Here is a 27,258-nt window from a genome sequence, read left to right on the forward strand (position 1 = left end):
ACTGAATATACAAGTAGAGTCTATGAATTAGAAATGAACACTATCCGATACATCTTTTTACTAATAACCAGTATGGTGTTGATGGAAATTTTCTGTTACTAATGTTGCTTTTTTTGTTTGTTTTTTTTGCATTTTCCCATTAGAGAATTGCCTTAAAGTCATTTCAACACAGGTACCACATGTGTACTTATGGTAGGTTTCTAATAGGAGCCGCGTCTGGTTTATCTAACCTGATGACTGACTTACGGCAGCCTCCTCCCCTTTTCTTCCCTCTTGTGTGCTGCTGAGTGAGGGATGAGGGGAGAGTCCACGTGGAAGACAGTTCACTTTGAATAAATGTGAGATTCCTAAGAGCTTGCCTACCCGGATAGGTGGTGGCCAAGTGACCTTGTGGAATATTAGGTCTCCTCCTTAATTCAGGAGTCTAATTGGGAGTGAAAAAGTAAGGATCATAGGTTATTATGAGTCTTCGCCACATTTCTCATTGACTCATTGCTCCTCTCGTATTTCTCCTGATCTTATCCAGGAAAACTTATTTATGGGGAAAAGCTAAGTGGCATGTGTGGTCCTCTGTACAGTTCTTCCTCCTGCCAATAAAGAATTGTGGTTTTTCTGAAAGCGGAAGAATTTTTTCCTTCATCATGGTCATTATTATGGTTCGTATTTGGTTTTGTTTTCCCCAGGTATTTTACACTAATAACAGCAGTCTTAGTCATGTTCTGGAGTTATCAGATCTCTAATCTGAGAATCTCAGAGTTAGGCATTAAATGGCTTTCATGGCAAAAGATTTAAGGTGTGTTTGCAGGGATTGAGAAATGGCTCAAGTCACAACCACAGTGATTGGAGGGTTATAGCTAGACACAGGAAGGGTGAAAACACTTGTCTTTAAGCTTTTTGCATTGTAGCAGTAATTTTAAAGATCTGCCCTAAGAAACAGTAAAAGTTCATTTAAAATTCATAAATTCCACTCCCGTGTCTCTCTGAGTACACCACATATGATTGCTATCAGTGTCTTGAGCATACTGATTATACACTATTTAACGCACATTGTTTGTAACGACGTTTCAAATGATACAGGATTGACTCATTCTGAGTACCGTAGGCCCCCCTTCTCCTCCGAGGATATGTTCCAAGACCCCCAGTGGATGCCTGAAACCATGGATAGTGCTGAACCCTATATGTATGTTTTTCCTCTACATACATACCTTATGATAAAGCGTAATTTATAAATTAGGTACAGAAAAAATGAACAACAACAATAATAAGACAGAACAATTATAACAATATACTGTAATAAAAGTTATGTGAAACTTAACTCTCTCAAAATATCTTATTGTACAAATTTAATACCTTTTTCATCTTAACTAAGCGCTTATCATACGTTATGATAGCCGAACTTTTGCAGCTTGAGGTGTGACAGCAATACTAGCACAAATTTCTTTTTCCTTCTTCACAATTTCATGGATAGAAGATTCATTCTTATCGTAGATTTTAGCAACCTCATCGTACAGTTTTTCCTCTTTATTAAGTTGAGAACTGTCACCTTTTCACTTAAAGGAAGCACTTAATGGCTTCCCTTTGGCAGATCCAAATTGCCAGCATCACTACCCTTGTGCTTTGGGGCCATTATTAACTAAAATAAGGGTGACTTGAACACAAGCCCTGTGATACCGTGACAGTCGATCTGAACCCAGATGGCTACTCAGTGTCTAACAGGCATATATGCTGGACAAAGGGATGATTCACACCCCGGGCATGACAGAGCAGGACAGTGACAGGTTTCATCGTGCTACTCAGAACAGCACACAATTTAAAACTTATGAATTGTTTATTTCTGGAATTTTCCATTTAACAATTTTGGACCACGGTTGACCTTGGGTAACTGAAACCTTGGAATGCAAAATCATGGACCAGGGGGCACTGCTGTATTCAGTCTGAAAAGACTTATGAGAGCTGTTGTTCCCTGTTCGGTAGAGGTGGACTGCCCAACTAATGAGAGAGGTGTTCTTCCTGTGGTCCATGTTATTCTAAGATCCTCCTCAGAGGTCTTCGTTTTTAATGATGGCTTGAGGTCCCCTTTTGATCTGGATTTCATAGATTTTTTGCATGTCAGTTTCAGTTGAGTTTTCTTAAGGTTCAGTGCAGAATTGACAATAAAAAAAAAAAGATTGGATGGGGAACAGAAGTTCTTAGAAAATAGTAAAGAAGATTAAAACCACCTGGTGAAACAAATCTTTCAGTAGATTTGAAAAAGGCACACATTGTTTCTTGAAAAAGTTTGTTGAGAGGTGCAAATTAGAAATCAGAGTAGATTAATTCATTTTTTGGAAGTGTTTTGTGGGTAAAACATGATCCATTATATTGTTAGACTTGTGTTACGTGAACAATTATATGGCTTCTGGTTATATATGTGGAGTCTTGTTCTCATGTTCCTCATTGCAGATTATGCATCCTACTTATGCTCTCCTAGACGCACAGAAGCTGAGCAAAGGCAGGCAGAAGGTGTATCCATCAGTGAGGGGGTACTGGGGATGGATCCATTACTCAATTCTCCTTTCAACACACACTTATTGAGTGCCACTTCTACTGTTCCTCATCAGTTAAGTGGGGCCAGTAACAGTACCCGTCTCATGGGTTTGTTGAGAGGACTAAAAATACAACACAGGAAGGTCCTGAAATCAGTGTCTGGCTCCTTGGAAGAGCTGCCACCACTTCAGTGCCCCTGAGCTGTCTTCTGTGGGTACGAGAAGAAGGGTTGATGAAGCTCACACAAGTCTGAGCACATCAGAGTCCCTGAGAATAACACCTTACTGGATAAAAGTATCTATGGATTTCAAAGAGCTCTTGAGTAGAGATAGTAAATGAGTAATTACAAATAGTGTTTTTCAGTTTAAAAAAGTGAGGTGGGTGATTTTGACTCACAATTTTGTTTAATACCTACAATGTATTAGACATTATATGGGACACTTTTATGTGTATTTTCTCCTTTAATTCTTGCAATATTATTTTTATTTCTCCCACACATGACGAATGGAGCTGTATCTAGTTCAAGGGTGTAGGTTCTGGAAATTCATAGTGACTTGAACATCTGGGTTAATATTTCTTTAGTGTGGTTAACATCCTTTCTGACAGTTTTATTAGAATATTCAAGCCCTCCATTCCACCTGGAGTCTTGGCCAGCACGGGAACTGAAATAGCATAGAGCAGAATTCTCTTTGAGACTTTGAGATCTGTTGGTTCTACATTGCCTCTGTCATCTTTGGACACCTTAATCGAGGTTCTTTTAGTTACAGTTTAAAGAAACCCAGCTCAAACTAACTTGATCAAAGAAAAGGACCTCTATTGGCTTACATAGTTAAAATTTCCAATGGTGCATTTCAGGGTTTCAGAGACATCAGATGTGCTGGGATTCAGCTCAAGCAATGTCGTCAGGATTCTGTCTCTATCTTCTGGCTCTGTTTTTTGTTTTTTCCTGTGTTGGCTTCTGTATTAGTTATCTATTGCCATGTAACGAGTTATAGTAAACGTAGTGGCTTAAAACACACATTTATTATCTCATGGTGTGTGTGGGTCAGGAGGCTGGGCATGGCTTATCTGGGTCTTTCGCTCCAGGTTTTCTCACGAGACTGCAACAGAGGTGTCAGTCAGCACTGAGGTCTCATCTGAAGGCTTGACTGAGGAAGGATCTGCTTCCAAGCTTATGTAGATTTTGAAAGAACTCAGTTCCTTGTGGGTTGTTGGACTGAGAGGCTTGCTGTCTGCTGTCAGCCAGAGTCTCAGTTCCTTGACACTTGAATCTCTCCATAGGGCAGCTTCCTTCATCAAAGCCAGCAAGGAAGAGTCTGCTAGCAAGGCAGAAATTACAGTCTTATGTAACATAATCATGGAAGTGGCATGCTCTGTTCTATTGGTTAGAAACAAGTTGTAGTCCCATCCATGCTCAGGGAGAAAGGATTTATGAAGGGCGAGAATACTAGGAATCAGGGATCACCAGGCCCATCTTAGAATTTGTACACCACAGCTTCATTCTCAGGAAAGCTCTCTCCACATGGTGACAGAGTTGACCAACAGCTCCAGTCTTACATCAACGTAAGGCTAGCAGTTCTGGAGAAGATAGAGCCACATATCTCCTCGGCATCCATATATGTACCTGTTCCTTACCAGTCAGGATTCTTGATTGAAAACAGAAATTAACTTGCATATTTAACCACAAAAGGACTTATTAGAAGGATACCAAGCAAATTCTAGAGTTGTTGAGAGTTCTGAAGTTTTGGGCTGGAAAAAAACCTGTGAGAACTGGATGGACACTTGTGCCATTGCCACTGCTTCCTTGGGCTCTCATCACCGTATTCTCAAGATTAGGAATGAGGTGTATCTCATTGGCCAAGTATCAGTCCCACGGTTGTGCTCTAGCTGACAGGAAAGGAGATGAGGGAACACCTGCCCTGCTTGGGCCTCCATCAGAGGTGGAACTGTGTATCTTTAACTGTGACAGTGTTCCTCAGATGAGCCCATATGGGTCTTGTGGCTTCACCGGGGTTACTTTGTCTATAGATGTTCAGCATAGCATGTTGTCTTGCATAAACAAATTCTACTCTGGTACGGGTGGTTTTCAGAACTTTGCAGCTGGTGGTTCTGTGCTCTTGTTCAACATTAACTGTGCCTTACAGGCATACCAATAAAGCTGCTACAGGAGCAGTATGTGATGTGCATGGCATGCCCAGGTCTCTTGAGTCATATAATAGGTGGGGCATTCATAGTTAGAATTTTGATTCAGACCAGATTTAACCACAAGTAGTATTTACCTTTTCTGAAATTGTAGGCTAGCTTTATGATCCAGTTTTGTTTCCCAGTCTTTCTGTTGGATTTAGGGATTGAGGGGTTACCTTAGCTCTTTACTGTCTTCATCTTTGACTGTGTGTATATGACTGTCTTGAATATGTGGGTACATTAGCTAAATTATCATGTTTTTATAAGAACAAAGAACTTGTAAATCCTTTGAAATAAGTTCATATGTTTCCTTGCATGCATTTTCAAAGCTATACCTACTTCTCTTGCAGCATTTCAGAATATATTAAGACCAACTTCCCAAGGAGGGAAACAGATGTCACTTCTGTGGGGTACTTTGTAGGGTGAAGAGTCTTGCCAATACTCAAAATGTTCTTCTTATTGGCCTACTATGCCAGCCGAAATCTCATTAGAATTTGAATTTTGGCTTAAGATCAATGGTCCTCAACCTCAACACATGAAAATCACCTGGGGAATTAAAAACAGCATAATCAAAAAGTAACCCAACCCACACAACAGTGTCAGGGTCCCACTCGAGAGCAGTTCTGCAGAACTTCTGGGAGTGGAGTCCAAGGAGCTGTAACTTTGAGCATCTCTTTAAGAGATTCTGTTGTGTAGCCAGGACTGAGAGCCAGTGGATTAGGATCACCGCCTGCAAGGGCAACCCGTCCATTTGTGTTCTGGTGTGTACTAGCACAGTGTAGTAGTTACTGCCACAGCTCACAGTCGAGACTGTTCCTTGCCATCCTCTCTTCCTTGTGTACCCCATGACGAACTCGCATTAATCGGGGTCACCTAAGCCAGTCTCTTCCTGCAACCTCAAAGAGCCCAGCTACCATAGGGCCATAGGATTTCCAGTTATGACACGGCTTCTGAAAATACCTCCAAAAGGCCGATTTGTGTCATAACAGTAGCATATGTTAAAATCAGGCTATAAACAATCCAACTTCTCTTTCATTTTACATTTACTTTCTGGAGGTGATGTGCACATAATCATTCATGTGGTATCCATAAATATTTTCGTCTGTAGTAATAGCAGATGGCAGAGTGGTTTCACGTGCCAAGCTGCACTTATTCTGCCACAGCGCAGTGTGGAAGTGATCACGGCCTCTTCCAAACAGTCTCGCTCCCCACGTGCGTGTCAGTTGTGGTGGGAAGTTTTCTTGCGTATCAGTTCAATATGTTGTAAATTTACTTGGAATCCTTGGAATTTGTGCATGATGTGGTCACATGAGACGTACTTCGAAAAGAAATATTTTTGGGGCCTAATGATTAAAGGTCATCAATTCCACAAACATTTAATAAGCATTTGCTGTGTGCTAAGCTAGTGGTTTTCCACTGGGATAGGTCACATGGTCCCCAGGAAGGATCTTGGACATTTACAGGGCTGTTTGTAGGTGTCACGATGATTAGTGGAGGTGCTACTGGCACTTGGTGTGTGAGGACCAGAGGTTCTAGCTGCCCTGCAGCACGCAGGACCGTCCCCTTCAACAACAATGTCCTGCACACCGCACACCCCAGTCTGTTGAAAGGACTTTTCTGTAGGTAAAAAACCTGTTCATGATTATCCGAGCCTAAAACCTGATTGTGTTTTTCATATAAACACAAAGATTTTTTTTCTTTGGCATAGATTTAATATACAGTGACTTTTCCAGGAAAATTGTAAATTGAATTGTAAATGTAACTGAAGGGAAAATTGTGTTATACTTTGCTTTATTTGGAGTCAAAAGTTAGTTACCCTCACGTAAGATCACGTGACCAGTGGAACCCTGCCTGTGGTGTTTGAGTCACAGAAAGCCCATCTGTACCTCCCTGCATTTCTTAACCTCACCTTCGTGCAGATTCCGTACATAGGGGCAAGCAAAGGACGACTTTATATGTCTTCTGATGGTGTTCTGCCTCAACGTTTATAAATCATAGTATTTTACTATGTGAATTAAAATTTTCTTTCTTAATTTTTACAGCTGGGGCATTGTGTTGAGTTGAGATTGCACGTGTTTGTTTTGTCTGTGTTTTTAAAAGTATGTGTGTAGGTAAGTTATTTATAAATTCCATTACAAGAAAATAGAAAGAGCATTAAAGAATATTTGGGTTTAAGGGGACATTGGGTGTGATAGGGTTGGTAGCCAGTAGCTTAAGCAGCAGAGCAACGGCAGAAAAATCAGCAGACAGGGAAGGTCCTTAAATGCTAGAGGAACTCAGACGATACTGCAGGAGCCCAGAAGCAGCCCCTGCCTTGTCCTGAGGGAAGGCGGACCAGGAAGGCTGTTTTGCTAGGGCTTAGCTGGGCAAAGGGAATAGTGCATACAAAGTTGCGAAGAGTGGAAGCATGGCTTTTGCAAATGGCTCAAGCTTGTGGTGGGGCAGGACTGGGGGGGGGGGGCGGTGCAGAGCAGATGGGGAGATTTTGGGCAATTGGAATCTACTCAGCAGTGATATGGAAGATACAGGAAAGGGGACTCTAGGAGGTGTCTGGTTATGGGAAGAGTTTGGTGAGGAAAAGAACACCGGCCTCACGTACGGAATTACACTGACTCTTTAACGTCTGTCCTCCAATTAAGTGTACTGGGTTATTCCTTTATTTTGCATGTAATTTCACTTACTTGTTTCTTTCATTTAATTGGGCACAACTTCTCATTTTGCTTTGAAGGAGATTGGAATAACAACACAGTTTCTAAAGAAACTTATTAATACCACAAAGCTAGTGATCATGATTTTCAGCTGGAGTTCAGTTTAAAAGCACTAGCACGTGCCACATGGGGGAGAGCTGTCTTGACGATTTACCCCAACAGCAACGAAAATGTTTAGATTTATCCGCCACAACGATGAGAGAAATATTGTTTTTCAAATGGGAGCCTTGCTCAGTTACTGTTCCCTTTATATTTCAAAAAAAAAAATAATAATGAAATCACTAAAGCACTATTATAAGAAATTAGGAACAAAAAAAGGGGGATGTATTTTCCCCATATTATCTGTTGCTGTTTTTATGTATTTCCTTTAAATCTTGTTTTTAGATATTATACATATAATTGCATGTGTATAATGCATTATATGTCATATACTTAAAGATACAATATCATGGTCCTATTGTATACAAATGGTCTAGGAGTCAAATAAAATGAAATATGTGAGCAATATTTTGAATCATTCTTCCTCTCAGTTTCCAACTTGGTATCCAGCTACCTACTGAACACTCCCCTAGATATTGCCATTTAATTGTCCTGCAGGCATCTCGGAGTAAACACAACAAAACTGAGCACTTGGGCTCTCCCCGCACCCTCCCCCTTTTCTCCCATCTTCCCCATCTCAGTAAGTGGTTCCCTCGTGCATCTCCTTGCACAAGCCAAAAGCCTAGCTTTCTCCCTTTCCCTCAACCCAACACTGAATCCGTCAACAAGTCCTTTTATCTCTGCCACCAAAACAGACCCCAAGCCATTCACTGCTCCCCACTCTTACTGCTGCCACCCTCTCCCAAGCCGCTGCCATTTCTCACCTGAGCTACACCAGCCTCCTTACTGATCTGCTTACACTGGCCATTCTTGCCTCTCTAGAGTCTGCTCTCTCAGCAGACAGGATAGATCACTCTTAAGAATTCTCCTGTTTTAAGCTTCTCCAGTGGCCTCCCAATGTGCTTATCAAACCACCCAAATTCCTCCGCATGGCACATAAGGCCTATAGGACCTGACTTTTCCCTATTTTTCTAAATTCATCGCATGCTGTACCCCATGTCCTTACACCGCCTCGCTATACTCAGCCGCCTCATAGCCATCTCAGTGTTTTTAAAACACCAAGTTCTTCCCTGCCTCACAGCCTTCCATATGTGCTTTTCCTTGCCAGAAGCACCCATCCTCACCTTGTGACCTGCCAGCTCCAAATCCTGTGGGTGTCACTTTAAATGCCACTTACGGAGCCATCCCAGACCACTCTAGGGAAAGTAGACTCACTTTCCTACACTTCCCACAATTTTCAGTTATTGTGTGTGTGTCTGTCTGTGTCTCTTACTCCCGCAAATCGTAAGATCTGTGAGACAGTGACTGTGTTTGTCTTATTTATGTAGTAGTCAGTCAATAAATATTGGATGGATGGATGGATGAATGAATGAATGAATGCTACTTCCTTGAACCAGCTCATGGAATTCTCTTCCTGCCCGGCTGAGAGACATGGGCTTGAGAGCCAAGGAATTGCTGGGCATCATCTATTATATTGGAAGCTCTTTTGTAAAAGAGGCTTCTCCCACCTTTGTAATGCTTGTTTTTGTCCAGGTCATGTTTGTCTGGGACTGAAGTAAATGTCAGCAGTCAGCTCCCAGCCCTATGTCTGAGGTTGGAGCCATGTTTATTAAACCAGCAAGAGTAGTAGAGGTTGCATTGCCTTTGGGAGGATGTAATACTGGAAGGTGACTAGTTTTTACTTCTGAAGCCAAAGGTGGCTGGGTGGGGCGGGACGGGGGCGGAATGAGGGAGGTATGGTAAGAGAAACAAAGAGGACATACAGACCAAGTCTCTCCCAGATTGCCGTTGCCAAAGACACAGGCTGGTGTGGTTGAAGACAGCATCACGGATAGAAACAGATGGCTTAAGAATAGTTTATCTTGGGAAGAAACAATACGATCAAGATTTTTTGTAGTGGCATTCATTAAACCTGAAAAAATTCTTGCTACATCTTGTTGCTCTAATGCCAATCTGGGACCTTTTATTAAGATCCCCAAACCCCAGAGCTTCTGATCAGCTCAGTCCCTATCTGGTAATAGTAACTGCTTTTACAGGAGGAAATTCTGGAACGTACAGTACAAGAGGCCACTTCTAGCTGACTGCCTTTTACCTTGCCTTACTATCTTACCTTGTCCAACCCTGTGTCTCCATGAAGTTACGTCCTCAATGAGGTCATTTGCTCTGCATACACGGGAGATTATGTCTTAGCGTAATTCATTTTCTGCTTTCTGAGCTGTGCCTGAGAGGGCAGCCTCTTCAACTGTGGGAAGAAGTTGCCATTTAACAGAGGACCTGTGTAGCTTATCCCAGATTTCAATCATAGCTTTAGTTTTTGAGTCTTCAGCAGTGCACATGACAGCAGGAACATTTGCATAAGCACATAAGGTAGCTCAGCCTTACAAATAGCCTGTTTAAGGAGTGAGGATCGGCCAATGCTGGCATTGTAGGAAAGAACACTGTGTGCTGTTGTTAATAATATCCGCATATAGTTTGTGTAACTAAAATCCACAATAATATCTTTTTTTCAGCTTTATTGAGGTATAACTGACATGTAATCCACAAGAGTATCTTAATCTTACTTTTGCTTCCAAATTATCTTTCCACCGTCACTGTCCCTTATAAGTAATATGTAGCAACATTGATTTGATATTTGCTTTTTTTTTTTTTAAAGATTACTGGCGTCCATTTTTGGTGTTTTTTTTTTTTTAATTGTATTTATTTATTTATTTATGGCTGTGCTGAGTCTTCATTTCTGTGCGAGGGCTTTCTCTAGTTGTGGCAAGCGGGGGCCACTCTTCATCGCGGTGCGTGGGCCTCTCACTATCGCGGCCTCTCTTGTTACGGAACACAGGCTCCAGACGTGCAGGCTCAGTAATTGTGGCTCACGGGCCCAGCTGCTCCGCGGCATGTGGGATCTTCCCAGACCAGGGCTCGAACCCGTGTCCCCTGCATTGGCAGGCAGATTCTTAACCACTGTGCCACCAGGGAAGCCCCCTGATATTTGCTTTTCATCTTTTTTTTTTTATAGTTTTTTCTATAAACATGTATTGAGCTCCCACTCTGAGTCAGGAAATACACAAGTGCTGCATATCTAGAGGTCCATAGGACAAAAAACAATGGCTGAAGATTTTTCAGAATTACAGAAAGACACGAGACCTCAGATTGAAAAAACACAGCAAATCTCAAGGAGGGTAAATTAAACAAATCTACACCTGGAATGATTGTTCTATAATGATAGTAAATCCAACACAAAGGGAAAATCTCAAAGGCTGAGAGAAAAGACATTACCTGCAGAAGAATGACTGTCCAACTGACAGTGCATTTCATAGCAGCAGTAGTAGATCACTACACGTATCAACAAAAAAGGATGCAGAAATACGGACCTTCTCGAACATACAAAGACTAGCAGAATTTTTTAGTCTCAGACTTTAACTGAAAGAATTACTGAAAGTTGGATTTTAGAAAGAAATAAATTGAACCCAGATGTAGGTTCCACCATTAGAGAGCAATGGGCCAATAAAGAAATTGGACATGTTCATAAACTTAAGTAATCTAAGTAAATGGCTGCCTCTGTGTTAGGATTTGAGTATAAACAAAATGTTTTTCCAATTGAGTATATAACTGCTTAGACTTGGTGCTGATGTTCGAAATTCTTCTGTTTGTGATGAAATGTTTTTAGGCAAGGATTTTTAGTGAGAGGTCCATGGATAGGACTCAAGCTATCTATGAACTTCTTAAAATTATAAGTGACATATTTTGTGTACGTGTAGTCTTTCTGCAGACAGGATTCATGGCTTTTATCAGATATTTAAAGGGGTTTAGAACCTGGACAAGTTTAAGAACTACTGGATTATGGTATTGTCCCCTATTAAGGTGAAATTACATCAGTACTTAACTTGCTCTGACGTTGAGATAGAATGATATGAATTTGAATACTGGATCTGTCAGTTACTTTGTGGAACTGTTGAGACCCTGGACAGATGATTTGCCTTCTCACAGTAGTGTGTACAGTGTACGACCTGTGTAACCCCACACAGAAGCAGTGTATCTGGCTCTTGTGACCTCTTCGCACCATCACAATCAGTGTTTGATTATAGCTGTTATGATTTTCTAAAGAGAGTCACTATTGAGCTATCAGAAGAAGTAAAGCTTCTAAGGGATCAATTTTAAGCTATAATAATAGGCTTAGTGCTGTTGTTCTGTTAATTGAGCACGTGTTTTGTGTAATACCTTGTCCAAGTGTGCACAGGGGAGGGAGGGGAGGGTGTGTTGTGTTCAATCGTTAGCTCTCCCAGTGAAATTTGATACAAAAACAGCTATTAACTGGTGACCGGTGTGACTTGTGTTTTTAGAATTGTTGTAATATACGTTAATATGTGCGTTTTATGTGTTATTTTAATTCCACTTCTCCACTCATTCAGTAGTTGTTTACTGAGTGTTAGTGTCAGGCCATTTACTGTACCAGGTGTGATCATGGATGTAGCACTGAATATGGTGGTTCTGTTTCTGAGGAATTACCTTAAACTAGGATGTGGGGAGGCAGGTCATCACCAAATCCTCAGTCCCAGCCTAAGACCTGCTTAGGTCAAGAACAAGCTGTTCCTAAGAGCAGGGTTTTCCCAGCCTGCCCCTTGGGGTGTCAGCCTGAAGGTATAACGAAGAACAGAGGAGAGTGCATGCCTTCCAGGAGGGCTTCTGTGGAGCCACGGGCATGCTCAGACACCACAAATGTTGAAACGTGTTTAGCGTGTATAATTATGATCATAATAACACAGTGTGTTTCTAAAGCTGTTACATTTGAAGGTAGTTCCCAGCCACTGATCAGCACCCAGACGTGTCTTCTTCCCCCGAAGCCCAGGGCCTCCTGTGGCTTCACAGCACCCCCCAGGGGTGGGGATAAAGCACCCTAATCCTAGGACTGGGGTGCCCCATCCTGCTGGGGAGAAGGTAGTTCCCAGCTCCATTTCCTGTCTGCAGGTCTGTTTCCTCTCTCAGGACATGGGTATCTCTTAGAGGGCCAAGAGAGGTAGTTGGTCGCATGGTTACCTACGGCGTGGAGCAAGTTAACATACCTCTTGAAACAAGCATATGATTCCTTTTTTCATTGATGGTATCCTCCCCTTTGTGTGTGTAATGTTGAGAGGTTCTCAGTTTTGACTGAATAAGATCATTATCTCTTCTTGTTTTTTATTTTAAAAGAAGCACACTAATACAGAGCTTGAAGAAAATGGTAAGGACAGCAAGAGTGTCGAGTTGGGACTTTTGTGGAAAATGCTGAATGTTGGCAGATAATGCTGTGTGGTCTCTCTGCCAGCCTCCCTTTCCTAGTTATTTGCAGTTAGATTATAACTCAGACTTCTACAAACCCATTTAGAGAGAGAAAAAATTCATTTAACTATACTAGACTCTAACTTGTAAATGAGATTCAAGGTTGATTGTTTAATAGGTTAGGATTTAAAATTGAAAATTTTCTTCCTTGTCATTTTATATCTATATGATTCACCATAAAGAGTGGCTTAATAAGTTTCAAAAATATTGATGTATTTTATTCTTTTCAGTTAAATTGAGGTTACTGTTTTTAAAAAACTGATTCTGGCCTCTTCTTTGTTTCCCTCAAACTACCACTTTCTTTGCCATTCCTAGAACTAGTTGGAGAGTTTATTTAGCCTAAAAATAGATTAAAATAAGTACAATTTTGGGTTTTTTTGGAAAAGCTAAAGGAAAGCACAGTTGATACTATTCTTCCCTGAAAATGGGAAAACTGAGTATCTGATCCCATGTTTTTATTATCAGGTTAAACATACTGTGAGGTAGATACATTTGATGAAAATAATAGCTGTCCTGAAGGGATAATTGTGTGTGTGTGTGTGTGTGTGCACGCACGCACAAATGGTGTGACTTTCGGTGTGTGTAGATGTACGCAGGACCTTATTTGGGCAATAGTGTGATCGACTTGGCTGTTGGGAACAAGAGGCAGTGCCGTCCTGTCTACAGAAAGCTTCCTTTAGTCTTTTTCTCTGAAGTGTTCCCTTGCCTGTTCCTTTCCTGAGAACCAGCAAGTTTTTCCCTGGCTCTGAGATAATGACAGTCACTTGTGGCTGCCTTGCTTGTGGCATTTAGGGCCTCTTTCCCCTGTCCCCTGTGGCCGTGGTCACAAGGTGTATTGCATTTGATTCTAGGTTTTGCGTGGGTGACAACGTCAGCGCCACGGTTCGGTCACTGCCATGGCACAGCCAGCACTCGGAGGTTCAAGATGCAGTGGTTTTAACTTGCCTCCTGGTGCTCTTGGTGAAACCATCCTGGGACACTGGAATCATGCATTCAACACATATTTGAGTGTCTGTCCTGTGCCACGCACAGTCCTCGGTATATGAAATACATATGTGAAAACCACAGAAGTCACTGTTCTCTTGGAGTTCACATCCGGCTCCTTGGTAACTTTCAGTTGCCAGGCAGCAGAAGGAAAGAGCAACTCTTCAACTGGGACGTGATTTTTTACGAGAGGGGTGCTGTTCCTCCTAGCCTTGTGGTCACCAGTGAGCACGTGGGGGGCTCTGGCAGTGGGCTGTGGGGATGGGTTTAGCAGGAGGTGAGGGTGGAAGGAGGAGTTGGGCAAGGCCAGGTGTTGGGAGGCCTTGACTGCAGGCTAGAGCGTTCTGTCAACGGAGAAGACGGTGATGCCCACAGGATGGCAGTGACATACATGACCTCACCTCTGTTCTGGGAGAATAACTGATGGGAGGGTGTGGGCTGCATTGAGAGGAAGAGCTGGGGGGCGGCAGAGAACCCTGCTGGGTGATCTTCTCTCATTTACTCTTTTACTCATTCAGCATATACTTAGCTGAGGCTTGCCTTGTATTTATATTTAGAAGTGATTGCCAATCTTAGATGCTATTTTAAGAAGAGTGGAACCAACTTAATGCTCTATCTCATCTTTCAAGCTTGAAGTTTACATTTTTGGGTTTTCTTGGCTGAGCGACTGAAAGATGCATATTTGTAGCGGGGCTGGGGGGGGGCCCAGTGTGGACATCTCTTTTGCCGGAGTTTCTCTTGCTCTCCGCCTCACTAGTCAGGGGTGGGTAAAAACGTAGCGGTCTGCTCTGCGGTGAACACAGATAGCTCCCGTCCCTCACAGTGGCTAGCTAATTCAAGATTTAATTCAGAGAAAATGCGTTTCGTTTATGTTTTGTGATAAGAGCTACAGAGAAAAAAACTGGAAGAAGTGTAATGGGTTGTCTTAACAAAACGCCTCTGCTACTCTGAAGGAGCCAGCCCACTTTTCTTGGTCAGGGAGGGATATTGCCTTTTAAACATGTCACGGTTGTTATTCACTGTACGTTTTTTTTTGGTAAGATAGGAAATGTTGTTCTTGGGACTAAGTTAAATGCTGCTCAGCGTGAAACACGTGATGTAGCAGAGAGCCTGCAGACTGTGACTAATTGACGCGCCCCGGGCTGATGAGAAGACGGTCTCTAGTACGCAGCAGAGCAAACACTCACGAAGGCTTTCCTTCTCCCCTAGGACTTCCTTCGCCGGGCATCTGGCCGGGATCCTTGTTGGACTAATGTACGTCTGCGGACCTCTGAGGAAGATCATGGAAACGTGCTCAGGTACAGGACAGAACATTTTTGGCCTGACAGGTTGGAAGTTCATTTTAACGGGAACAGAAGCATCTTCGTTTTAATGGGAATCTTCATTTAACGGGAACAGTTCCCTGTGGTTCAACTTAGGAACTTCCTAAAAGCCTCTTTCTAAGCCAAGAGGTGAACCAGCTGGTGCTGGTCCTCACACTGCTCCGAGGAAGAGGCTGCAAACCCCAATTTTAAACCTGAGGCTTTCTTAGGGGACAAATAGCGGTGCACACGTATACCCACAGCATTATTGCTACTCACCAAAAACCATGATTTCCTTGAAATTTGGAGACTTAAAGCAGGTTTAAAATATGCTTTCTTCTGTAATACTCCATGAATTCAAAGTACAAGGAAAAGATAAAAAAAGAAAGACAAATCTGTACTGAAGTGCAAGGCCAGTATTTTAAAGAATTCAGAATGACCACTAGATCCTTGGCGGGTGAGACATATATTCATGCATGGCCAAACCAAGTCTGTTATTGCTTGAAGCGTGGCTCCTGCTTTTTAATTAAAAGATTTTTTTTTCATCTAATTGATGCTCAATGAAAATACTTTATTTTATTTAGAAACCTATGAATGTTTTGGATCTCTTAATTGAAAATGCTATACTGGTCTTGACTTAGAAGGAAACTATTGATATTTTGCAAACACTTGTTCTATAGACCATATGAATTTCAACTTTTTTTTTTTAATAAATAAATTTATTTAGTTATTTATTTTTTGCTGTGTTGGCTCTTCGTTGCTGCGTGCAGGCTTACTCTAGTTGCAGAGAGCAGGGGCTACTCTTCGTTGTGGTGCGCGGGCTTCTCATTGCGGTGGCTTCTCTTGTTTTGGAGCACAGGCTTTAGGCGCACGGGCTCTGTAGTTGTGGCTTGCGGGCTCAGTAGTTGTGGCACGTGGACTCTAGAGTGCAGGCTCAGTAGTTGTGGCACGTGGGCTTCAGTAGTTGTGGCACAGAGGCTCAGTAGTTGTGGCTCACAGGCTCTAGAGTGCAGGCTCAGTAGTTGTGGCAAACAGGCTTAGTTGCTTCGCAACATGTGGGATCTTCCCGGACCAGGGCTCGAACCTGTCTCCCCTGCATTGGCAGGCAGATCCTTGACCACTGCGCCACCAGGGAAGTCCCCAGTATTTCATCTTTTATTCATGGGAAATCTGAGACTATTTTACCTTTTCTTGAGCCATAAATAATTTGTTTTCACAGTTCGTGCCAGTGACTGGTATTCTTGAGAACCATATGATATTCATGATATTAGAAAGCTTTCCAAGCATTGTGCTGTTGCCTTTATTAGCTGGTTTTATTCACTTTCTGGTGATTTTTACAGATTGTGTTGCATCTACGCAGATTTTTATTTTCCTGTGTTTGCCTATTACTGTGTTTCTAGTGTGTGTGCTTGGAAGAGGCAGCAGGAGCTTCCTTTATTGAAAATGTCCAGTTTCATTATATTTTTGATACAACTTAATTATGGAAATCTAGTAATGAGCTTTGTTGCCCAAATGCTCTCAGTGCTGACAAAGGAAAAGAAATGATTCTCAGGAGTCTAATGTTTTGTTTCCTTTTTCTTTGTGTGTCTGAGGATTAAGTGGTTAGTAAAGCTTTCTACAGACATATTATGAAATTCAGGCAAGTATTTTGGTTTTAAAGAGGATTTTCCCCCACAGTTATAACATTTAAACTCTTAGTTTCCTTCTTAAAACCTTGTCTATTTTCTAAGGAGACTTACTTTTATATCATTCTATTTTCAGTGTAATACAAGTAGAAAATTAAATGCTAAAAGTTGAAACATTCAGTGCTATTTACAAATGGCCTGCAATCTCTCTGCCGTTATTTCTGGTGAAGCCGGAGAAAGATCTAGAGTGATCTGAGAATTGAGGTGACACGGGAGCCCTGTGGAAAATAATCAAGTACGTGAAGGCTGCTGTCTGATGACTCCTGGGAGAGGAGCATCACACTGAAGGTGTCCCCTGTTACTCCTCCCTCTCTCCTTTCCTTCAGCAGTACTGAGTCGTCTGTCCTGCTGCTTTCTTAGGGATAAGAAACGGGAAAGTCCCTTGGGAGGGGTAAGCACGTGGCTCACTTAGCACCTTTGTTGTGAGGCAGCTTCTCTCAATACCAGAGCATCTCTACTTGTACAGAGGCCTCAAAGACCAAGCTTGGTCCCTTGGAAGGCAAAGACCATCTTTTGTCGTCAGGAACCTTAAGGAACTTCAGAGAGTATAAGTTAGGGTTTCATTGTCCCCACCACATTCTGTTCCCTGTAGGGCTAACCCCAAACAAAAGAGAGCTTATTTTAACAATTGTTTAGAAATCGTTTATAATGGCTTTGAGCTTTGTTACAAAGAATCTCTTAATTGTTGGAAAGGTTAGTAGTTACAGCCTTATGGCTGTTGTGTTCTATCAGACGTGTCTGTTTTTATGCTACTACCATACTGTTTTGTTTACTATAGCTTTATAATATAGATGGCAATCAGGAGATGTTAAGATGGCTATTATCAAAAAGACAAGAGATAACAAGTATTGGTGAGGATGTTGGTGGGAATGTAAATTGGTGCAGCCACTATGGAAAACAGCGTGGAAGTTCCTCAAAAAATAAAAAATAGAACTACCATATGATCCAGCAATCCCACTTCTGTGTGTATATCCGAAGAAAATTAAATCAGTATCTCGAAGAGATATCTGCACCCCCAAGTTCATTACAGCATTATTCACAATAGCCAAGATAGGGAAACAACCCAATGGATGAAGAAAATGTGGTATTTATATGTATATAATGGAATATTATCAGCCATAAAAAAGAAAGAAATCCTGTTATTTTTGACAAAATGGGTGAACCTGAAGGACATTATGCTAAGTGAAATAAGCCAGAGAAAGGTAAATACTGTATGATCTCACTTATTTGTGAAATCTAAAAAAGTTAAACTCATAGAACCAGAGAGTAGAACAGTGGTTTCCAGGGGTTGGCGGGTGGGGTAAATGCAGAGATGTTGGTAAAAGGGTACAAACTTTAAGTTGTAAGATGAGTAAGTTCTGGGGATGTAATATACAGCATGGTGACTATTGTTAATAATACTGTAGTATATACTTGAAATTTACTAAAAGAATAGATCTTTCGTGTTCTCACATATATACCCACACGATGGTAAGTATATAAAGTGATGGGTGTGTTAATGAACTTGATTCTGGAAATCATTTCATAACATATATGTATATTAAATCATCACATTGTACACCTTTTAAAAAATCACGTTGCCCAACTTAAACATGTACAATTTTTATTTGTCAGTCACACCTCAGTAAAGCTGGCAGGGGTGGTGGGGGAAGCCTACCCCCACAATTAAAATGTTTGTTTCCTTCATATTTAGGCATTTTTCCCTCCAATGTTGATTACCCAGGACAGCAGTACTACTTTAATAATTTAGGTGAGTACTTTGTTTCATTTAATACATTTAAACTTATTTTTTTAAATGATAGTGTTTGCTACTGTAGAGCTACTTTAAGATAATACTTTATGCTTTTGGAGAGTACTTCACACATTATATACTTGTGCCTCTAACATGCATGGAAGCTAGATGGAGGGGTCACCCGGGGAGCATATGTGGGCATGTTGTTAGGGAAGGCTAGGGAAGGAGGGAACTCTGGTGTGAAAATACTGTATGATTGGTTTGAGGTCTCTCAGACATGGTTAGAGTCATACTAGACCCAGGTCCCTTGATTCTCAGCCTAAGAGACCATTCTGCTGGCTAAGTGTTAGAAGTTATTTTCAGATATACAGTTCTCCATGGTCCATGCCACCTACATATTCAGAAAGAATCATGCTTGCCCTAAGAGGCTAATATAGGCATTCCTCTAATAGTTAATACCACGTGACTGAAAGAGGAGAATGTATTTTTTCTAGATATCTTTGTAAATAGGTAGAAAGGACTTCCTGTTGAAGCATATGACCTGTTTTAGGCTAAAGTTCTTACATTCCAGCCTGGGGAAGCTGCACTGCAATATCCTGGATCGATACCAGCAGATAGGTGTCAAAGAAGCCATAGGCCCTGGAAGCAGTGGGTGGCTTTATTGTCCTGCCCATCGAGAACTGCTGCAGCTTAAATCTGGGGTCAGCAGCCTTTCCTGTAAAGGGCCAGATAGCTACTGTTTGAGATTCTAAAGGCTTTGTTGACCATATGGTCTCTGTTGCAACTAGTCAACCTGTGTTGTAGCATGAAAGCAACCATAGACTATTCATAAGCAAATGTGCATATTTGTGTTCCAGTAAGACCTTATTTACAAAAACAGGCAGTGGGTTGTATTTGGACTATAAGTTGTAGCTTTTTGACCCCTGGCTTAAATCATATAAGTACAAAGAATTATATAATTATATATATATATATATATATGGTGCTTTTGCTTTATTTTTCCGTACAGGTTCTTAGCCTCAGTCTGGTTTACGCGGTAGCACTTTGTAAGTGGTCCGTTGTGCACGTGTCAGACTAACCACTGTGGGAGAGAAAGAAAGAGATATAGTCCCTGTCTCAGTATTTAACCAGGAGTGAGAATGTAGGTGCCATACATTTAAAAAGGTGAAACAGTAGAAATGAAAAGGACTAACTAGGGTATAGAAAGTAGAATGGTGAACTGTGGAGTGGGGTGGTACACAATAAGGCGATGATAGCTAATAATGACATTTGTTGAGTTTTTACTAAAATGTCTCCTTCCAGTAACTACCCCCTGCACTGTTCTGGTTTCATTTCTGTCACCATAGATTAATTTGCCTGAGCCTGAACTTCATATAAATCTACTCATTTGCTAAGTACTCGTACTCTTTTGTATCTGGCTTTTGTCATTCAACCTCATTTTTTATGATCCATATATGTTGTTGTATGTATCAGTAGTTATTCTTTTTTACTGCTGAATGGTATTTTATTGTTTCAATATGCCACAGATTTTCTGGATACCATTTTGTTAATAATTTCTAATTTATTTCTATTGTTGTTAGGGAACACACTCAGTGTAGTTTAATCCTTTTAATTTAATGAGACTTTCTTTTGGCCCTGTGTGTGGTCTATCCTGGTGAATGTACCATGTGCCCTTGAAAAGAATGTGTGTTCTGCCATTGTTGAAAGTAGTACTCTACACATATCAATTAAGTTAAGGTGGTTTACAGTCTTGTTTATATCTTCTGGGTCTTTACTGGGTTTTGTATCTAATTTTTTATCATGTACTTTGTCTTTCGCTAAATTTGGAAGGGTTTCAGATACAATTTCTATAAGTATTTTTTTCTCCACCAATCTGCTTCTCCTCTCAAGATTTTAATGACGTGAATTTTAGACATTTTAATAATGTCCCTCAAGCTCCTCAGGCTCTTATTTATTTCTTTCGATCTTTTTCCCTCTATGTTCTTCATATTGGATAGCTTTTATTGATTTATCTTCAAGTTCACTGACTCCTTTCTCTGTCATCTCCATTCTGCTGTTGAACCTAGCGAACCTATCCAGTGACTTTTTTTTTAATAATGTAATTTTAGTTCTAAAATTTCCATTTGGTTCTTTTTTTAGTTTCTGTGTCTCTGATGAAAACTCTGTCTTTCCTTTTCAGGAGTGCACCTTTATCTCATAGAGCACAGTTATTGTATATCTTTCAAATCTGTCTAATAATTCTAACATCTGAGTCCTATTTTGTGGCTGGCACCTGCTGATTGTCTTATTCTCCTGAGAATTGGTCACATTCTTCTGTTTTGTTTTGGTTTTGTATGTCTGGTAATTTTCTCTTATATCTGAACGTTTTGACCTTTATTGTGAGATTTTAGATTCTGTTCAAATCCTCTGCAGAATGTTGATTTTTGTTTGTTTGACCAAGCAGTCACCCTGGTTAGGTTTAGAGCACAAATTCTGTTTTTCTTTCTGTGGGTGGTGGGTTCCAATGTCAGTTCAGTTTTCAAATCCTTTACTGTACTATTTGGGCCTATCCCATTCATATACCACTCATGAGATGATCTGATACTTGTGTAGTTAAGTTATTGTGGTAGTTCAGTTTTCCAAGTCTTTGCTTCTTTTATTCCTTTGTGTCTGTTCACTGAATGCATAGCTCAGGGATGGGCCCAGGGCTTATGTCAGTTGATCTGCAGAAATAGAAGGTTCTTCTGTGCAGATCCAAATTTCCAGGTAGTATCATTTTTCTCCTGCCTCAAGAACTATCTTAACCACTTCCTCTAGCGCAGGTCTCTTGGTAATCAATTCTCCTAGCTTTTGTCTTACTAAAGAACTAAAGAATATCCTCTCCCTTCTGATTTTCACTTACACCAATGTTAGATTACTTCCTGTTGTCCCACAAGTCTCTGAGGCTCTGTTTATGTTATTTGGTGTGTGTGGGCTTCAGTTTGGATAGTGTCTATGGCTGTGTGTTCAAGCTCTATGATCCTTCTTCCACAATGTCGAATTTGCTGTCAATTTCATCGAGTGAATTTTTCCTCTCAGATACTCTCTTTTTTAGCTCTGGAAGTTCCATTTAGTTCCCTTTTATATCCTCCATTTCTCTTCTCATTAAATTCATGTTTTTATTTATTTAAATCATGGGCATAGTTATAATGGCTATCCTAAAGTCCTTGACTGCTAATTCTGTCTTATCTATATATTTTTTGCATCTGCTTCATTAGACTGATTTTTTTCCTGGTCACAATTTTTTTTTTTTAATATTGTGAGTTTTGATTGGATGCTAGACATTGTGTATTTTGTGGTATTGAGTGCTAGAGTCTCTTTTCTTTTAAAGAAAACTGGACTTTGTTCTGGCACACAGTTAAGTTTCCTGATGACTAGTTTGATCCTTCTGGGGCTTATTTTTTAATTCTTGAGGGTGGGTCTAGAGTAACTTTTATTCTAGGGTTAATTCTGTGCTGTGGCTGAGATGTTACTTTTCTGGGATCTCTCCTGAATGCCCTTTGTTCAGCAGGGACTCTCTACTCTGGCTGGTTGGAATGCAAAGGTCTCCCAGCCCTGCCTGAGCTCTGGGAATTGTTCAGTTTATAGCTCTCAGGCATCCTTTGCCTGGTCTCATGGAATTTCACCGACACACCCATGGCTTAATATTCAACAACATCTCCAGGCGACCCCATGAAGATTTCTGGAGGTTTTGCTATACACGTCGTTTTCTCCTTCGCTGTACTCTGCCCTGCACGTTCCAGCTCAGCTCAAGGAGCCTGCTGCATCAGATCGTGTTCCCCCTCCCTGCACCACAGTCTGGAAAGTGCCTCCAGGCTCATTTCCTTTATTTCCTTTCTCTCAAGATTCAAAATCTTGTACTGCCAATTGTACAACGTCTAGAAACATTTGTTTCATATATTTTCTCCAGTCTTCTACTTAAGATTAAGTAGAAGGGCTAGTCCAGTCCCAGTTACTCCTTCCTGGCAGAGGTAGAAGTTCAATTCAGCGATATTAATGTAGTGCAGTAGGTGTTCAGCCTGGAAGGGAGGAGCAGGGTTGTAGTTACTGGAGGTTACCCAGAAGAAGTGGAGTGCTGTGTCTTGATGAGTAAGTAGAAGTTAAGGAAAGCCATGAAAGGAAAGGGCTCTTCAGTCCTTTATGAAAAAGCCTGTCTGGGATTATCCAGAATGTACTGGAGTGCCACTGAACAATTTATTCAGTAGAGTGACACTGTGGGAGTTATAGTGAAGATATGTTTTTGCTCTAGTTCTAAAGGCTCAGAGCATGATTATCCATCCTGGCTGTTTGTATGAATCACCTGAGGAGCTTTTACAACATGTCCATGCCTTGAATTCAACCCGCACCAATTAAGTTAGAATAGGGATAGAGACAGGGACTTGGACTTTTTTTTTTTCCAAAGCTTCCCAGGTGATTCTAATGGGTTCAGGAACGAAAATCATAGGCTTAGGTGATTGGCTTGGGGACTACCGAGATGAGTACTGTTGCTGCCCAAAGAAGGGGCTTTACTCTGAGGCTTTCACCGCTGATGATCTGGATGCTTAAAATCCTAGAAACGTGGTCTTGGTGTAGGAGAGGAACGGTTGCTGGACAATGCAGGCTCACCTGCTTCTATCTGTGGACTGACCTGAGGAGAGGAGGTGTGATGATTAGTTGTCAACAAAGCTGATGTAGTCATTTGGAAGAGCATTGAGTTCTTTTGGTTGTTTGTTATGGAGGCCAGTTTACACTGACTTAAGTATAAGAAGAGGTTTCTCAGCCTATGTGACTAGGAAGAGGTGAATTGTACAGGAGGACCATTTTGATTCTGTCTCCCATTGTGATTTCTCTCCTCCTGTTGACCTTATTCTCTCCAGTAGGCAGAGGACATGGCTCCTAATACCTCAGAGTTGCTAAAGGAAAAGGAGCTTGCCTCCTGGTTCATTTTTTAAATCTCCAAAAGAAACAGGAATGTTCCTCTGGATGAAAAGAATAATAATAACATACTTGTGCACAGACATGACTTGAACTATCATAGATTACCTAGTCCTAATATCTTGTGTGACAGCTGGGAATTGAGGTTTAGAAATGTTAAGTAATTTGGCTAAAGTCATACAGGTAGTTAGTTATAGAACTAGGTCTAAAAATGCAAGTCACTGATTTCTAGCCGCTGCTTTTTCTATTGTACAGGGATAAGAGATGGGCATTCTACTGATTTAACCTTACAAATTAGGGAAGTTTCCCGTATTGACTTTTCTTTCATCTTTTTTGAACTTACTAAAAAAAAGGAAAACGGGAAACCTGCAAAAAGCCTCCTTCATATGAAAGAGGCATAAGCACAGCAGACACACAGGCCAGAGAATTAAAGGCAAAAATAAAAGCCCCTTTCACCTTTCTTTCTTATCCCCTGTAAGATTACCATATTTATATTTCTTCCGCTGAAGTGATTGGATTTCTTCAAAGGCAGAGCTACATAAGGCCCGGTGGCCATGCTAATGGTCATCTAGGGAACTTTTATGAGAGCATATGTATCTCTTACAAGTAATGATTTATTCTTAATATGGCCATCCTTAGCTGGAAAAGTCTTTATAGGTCAGAGAACCTCATGAATGTTTAAAAAGCTGTTACCAATTTTTCTGATCTCGGTGGTGTTTCTTGATCTCTTTTGCTGTGAAATTCTGGTATGTGTATAAGGAACAGATGGAGTAGTTTATAGAATAATGATAACCAGAATTTCTTTTATTACAGAGCCAAAGTATATAACTACAAAAAAATATTAAACTAGTATTCATCGCAGGATATAATTTAAACTTTTTTATCTTAAGTGTTTGATTGTTAGGTTTTTCCAGCCATGTTTATTATGAAGATTTAAAAATATCTGATTGGGCCAATGGAACAGCTGTAGAAAATTTTTGGTCCTAGGAGACCTGTTCTCATTATAATAGATATTGATGGGATTTTCGGTCCTGTTGATGATTTATGACTGATGATATAGAACCTTTAACCACACTAGTCTTTTTGACTTAAGGCATTAAAACTTTCCCTTTCTCTCTCCCCATGTTTTGTCTGACAAGTACCAAATTAGATTTTATAATATTCAGATGTTTAGAGTTGTAGGCTTTATTTTGTTAAGGCACTGCTCGGTTGTATTTTAAAAGAAATACGCGAAGAAAGATGTTTTTCTCTATCAAGAAAATGTTGCCTCAAATCGTAGCAAATTTACCTGTCAATTGAAACTCTATAGACGTATGTCATATTTCTGGTATCTGCATAGATAGCAATTCAGAGCTTTGGGGTTATTTTGGATTTTGAATGAGCTGAATATTTTTGAGGGTAGAAAGGTAGAAATGCTGCTTAGACCTTCTGTAACAAAATGACTTTCCACAGGGATTTGAAAGTGGTAATGAGCCATATGGGAAAGTGCCCAATGTGCTTTTTGTGTTGCAATAAAATAATTGGCACTCTTAGGGAATTGGGCAGTCTCTCTATTCAGGCATTGCTGAAGCATCCCGTGGTATTCAGCGACTTATCCATAAATATTCTATTATGTTCTGGAATGGTTGCCCCTTTCTTTTATTCTTTGTGAAGTAGATACATTTATTGTGTTTTGACCATTTGCCCTTATAGAAAAGTTTTGGGGGGGGGGTTATTTTTTATTTGTTTTTTGGCTTTTTTGGTGAGAAGCATAGAAAGCAAGATTTGTAGCAGTGCCACAGTCTCCTTTATCTCAGGATATGAACCTTGCTGGTGGGTGTTCCCCAACACAGTAGTGGGAGCTGAATTTTTCTGATTGTTCTATTGCGTAGAGACCAATTGGAGGAGGAGTGTTCTTATTAAAAATTGTGTCCAGATCCCATTTCAGTCCCAAATCATTCAATGTACTTATATCCTTATCCTGATTCAAATATCATAATGTTTATATTCTGACATGGGAAACATGTGAGAGAGAATATGGAAGTTGTGTTATAGGAGGTATTTAGTAAATGCCCACTAATTTTTACTACATTAGAAGAAAGGATTAGCCCCCGAAATCCTGAACAATTTTATTTAATGTTTGTTTAAATCATTCGTGTCTGTGACTTTCAAGGACATTAAATAAAATAGTACCAACATAGAAGATTTTGTAATAGATGATAGAAGAGTATTGTAATAATCAGTAAGAGTGAGCAAAGGCTCTGAATAGACTGTTCTCCAAAGCAGATATACAAATGGTTAAGAAGCACATGAAGAGATGCTCAACATCATTAGTCATCAAAAACCACAGTGAGAGACCACTTCACACCCATTAGGATGGCTATAATTAAAAAGACAGATAATAACAAGTGTTGGTGAAGATGTGGAGAAATATGAACCCATATATGTTGCTTGTGTGAATATAAAATTGTGTAACTGCTTTGGAAAACATTCTGGTGGTTCCAAATGGTTAAATATAGAATTAGCATATGACCCAGCAATTCTACTCTTAGGTATGTACCCAAGAGAAATGAAAACATATGTCCAAATAACAACTTGTATGCAGATGTTTATAGCAGCATTATTCACAATAGTCAAAAGGCAGAAATAACCCAAATGTCATTAGTTGATGAGTGAATAAACAAAATGTGATATATTTCTACAATGGAATATTACTTAGCCATGAAAAAGACTGAAATACTGATTCGTGCTGCAACATGGATGAACCATGAAAACATTATCCTGAATGAAATAAGCCATACACAAAACACCACATATTATATGATTCCGTTTATAAAATTGTCCAGAATGGGCATAGCTACAGAGACAGAAAGTAGATTAGTGGTCATTTAGGGCTAGGAAGGTCAGAGGGTGGTAGCTAAAAGGGTACAGATTTCTTTTGGGGGTGATAGATATGTTCTAAAATTGATTATGGTATTGATGACACAACTCTTATGAATATATTAAAAACCGTTGAGTTATATGCTTTAAATTGATGAATTATATAGTATGTCAGTTATATCTCATGAAAGTTGTAAAAACATACCAATAGACACAAATACTTTATATGACAAATATTTATGTAAACACATATAATTATATTATCAGCTGAAACTAGTGTGTTTTATTGTCATTTCACTTTTTATTTGAAAATAAAGACTTTTAGAGTGCCTGAAAGCTTTTTATGGGAAATTAACTGTTTTCATTTTAATCTCATATATTAGGAAAGCATTTTTTCCATAACCAACACAAAAGTAAATTTTAAAATAGCCTCAAGACCAATTATCAAAAATTCTGAATATGAAATTTCAATTAACCAGGTTCTACCCTACAGTGTTCCCCTTGTTGGCTTGATTGTTTTTTCCTTTAGTCTTATTAAAACAATAAGAAGCTTAAACTCAGGCATGTGCTATGGTGGGTGATATGGAGACATATGACACAAGACATATGAAGGGTGGGAATTTTCATCAACAATAAGAAGCACATTAATTAAACATTTGAAACATCATCTTCAAAGGGTGTGATAATGGAAGGAGAGAAGGGAAAAAAATCATACATACTTTTCTCTCATTATACCAGAATTAGATTGGTGATCATCTGTGGGCAAAAATAATCTCTTCCAAACACATTCCATAAAAGTGGTGATTAAAGAAAAATGTAAGGACTAAACTCAAACGGACTTGAAAAGGTTGATGGAAGTACCTTGCAAAAGTCAACTTTGCCCTTTATTAATGGTATGTCGAAGTTTGATTCTTAAAGCATTATTTAATGACCAGGTT

General features: G+C 40.1%; 1 protein-coding gene across 5 annotated transcripts in view; it reads left to right on the forward strand.

Annotated features, from left to right (window-relative positions):
- The window catches only part of RHBDD1 (rhomboid domain containing 1), a 118,984-nt gene that overhangs the window by 38,091 nt on the left and 53,635 nt on the right, over nucleotides 1-27,258 (forward strand). For all 5 annotated transcript variants that reach the window (XM_036858331.1, XM_036858329.1, XM_036858333.1 and 2 more), the window contains exons 4-5: nucleotides 15,021-15,109; nucleotides 18,491-18,547. In XM_036858331.1, the coding sequence (XP_036714226.1) occupies nucleotides 15,021-15,109; nucleotides 18,491-18,547 (146 nt within the window). The remainder of the gene's footprint in view (nucleotides 1-15,020; nucleotides 15,110-18,490; nucleotides 18,548-27,258) is intronic.

This window comes from Balaenoptera musculus, chromosome 7, assembly GCF_009873245.2.
Source record: "Balaenoptera musculus isolate JJ_BM4_2016_0621 chromosome 7, mBalMus1.pri.v3, whole genome shotgun sequence".
In the NCBI taxonomy this organism is placed as follows: Eukaryota; Metazoa; Chordata; class Mammalia; order Artiodactyla; family Balaenopteridae; genus Balaenoptera; species Balaenoptera musculus.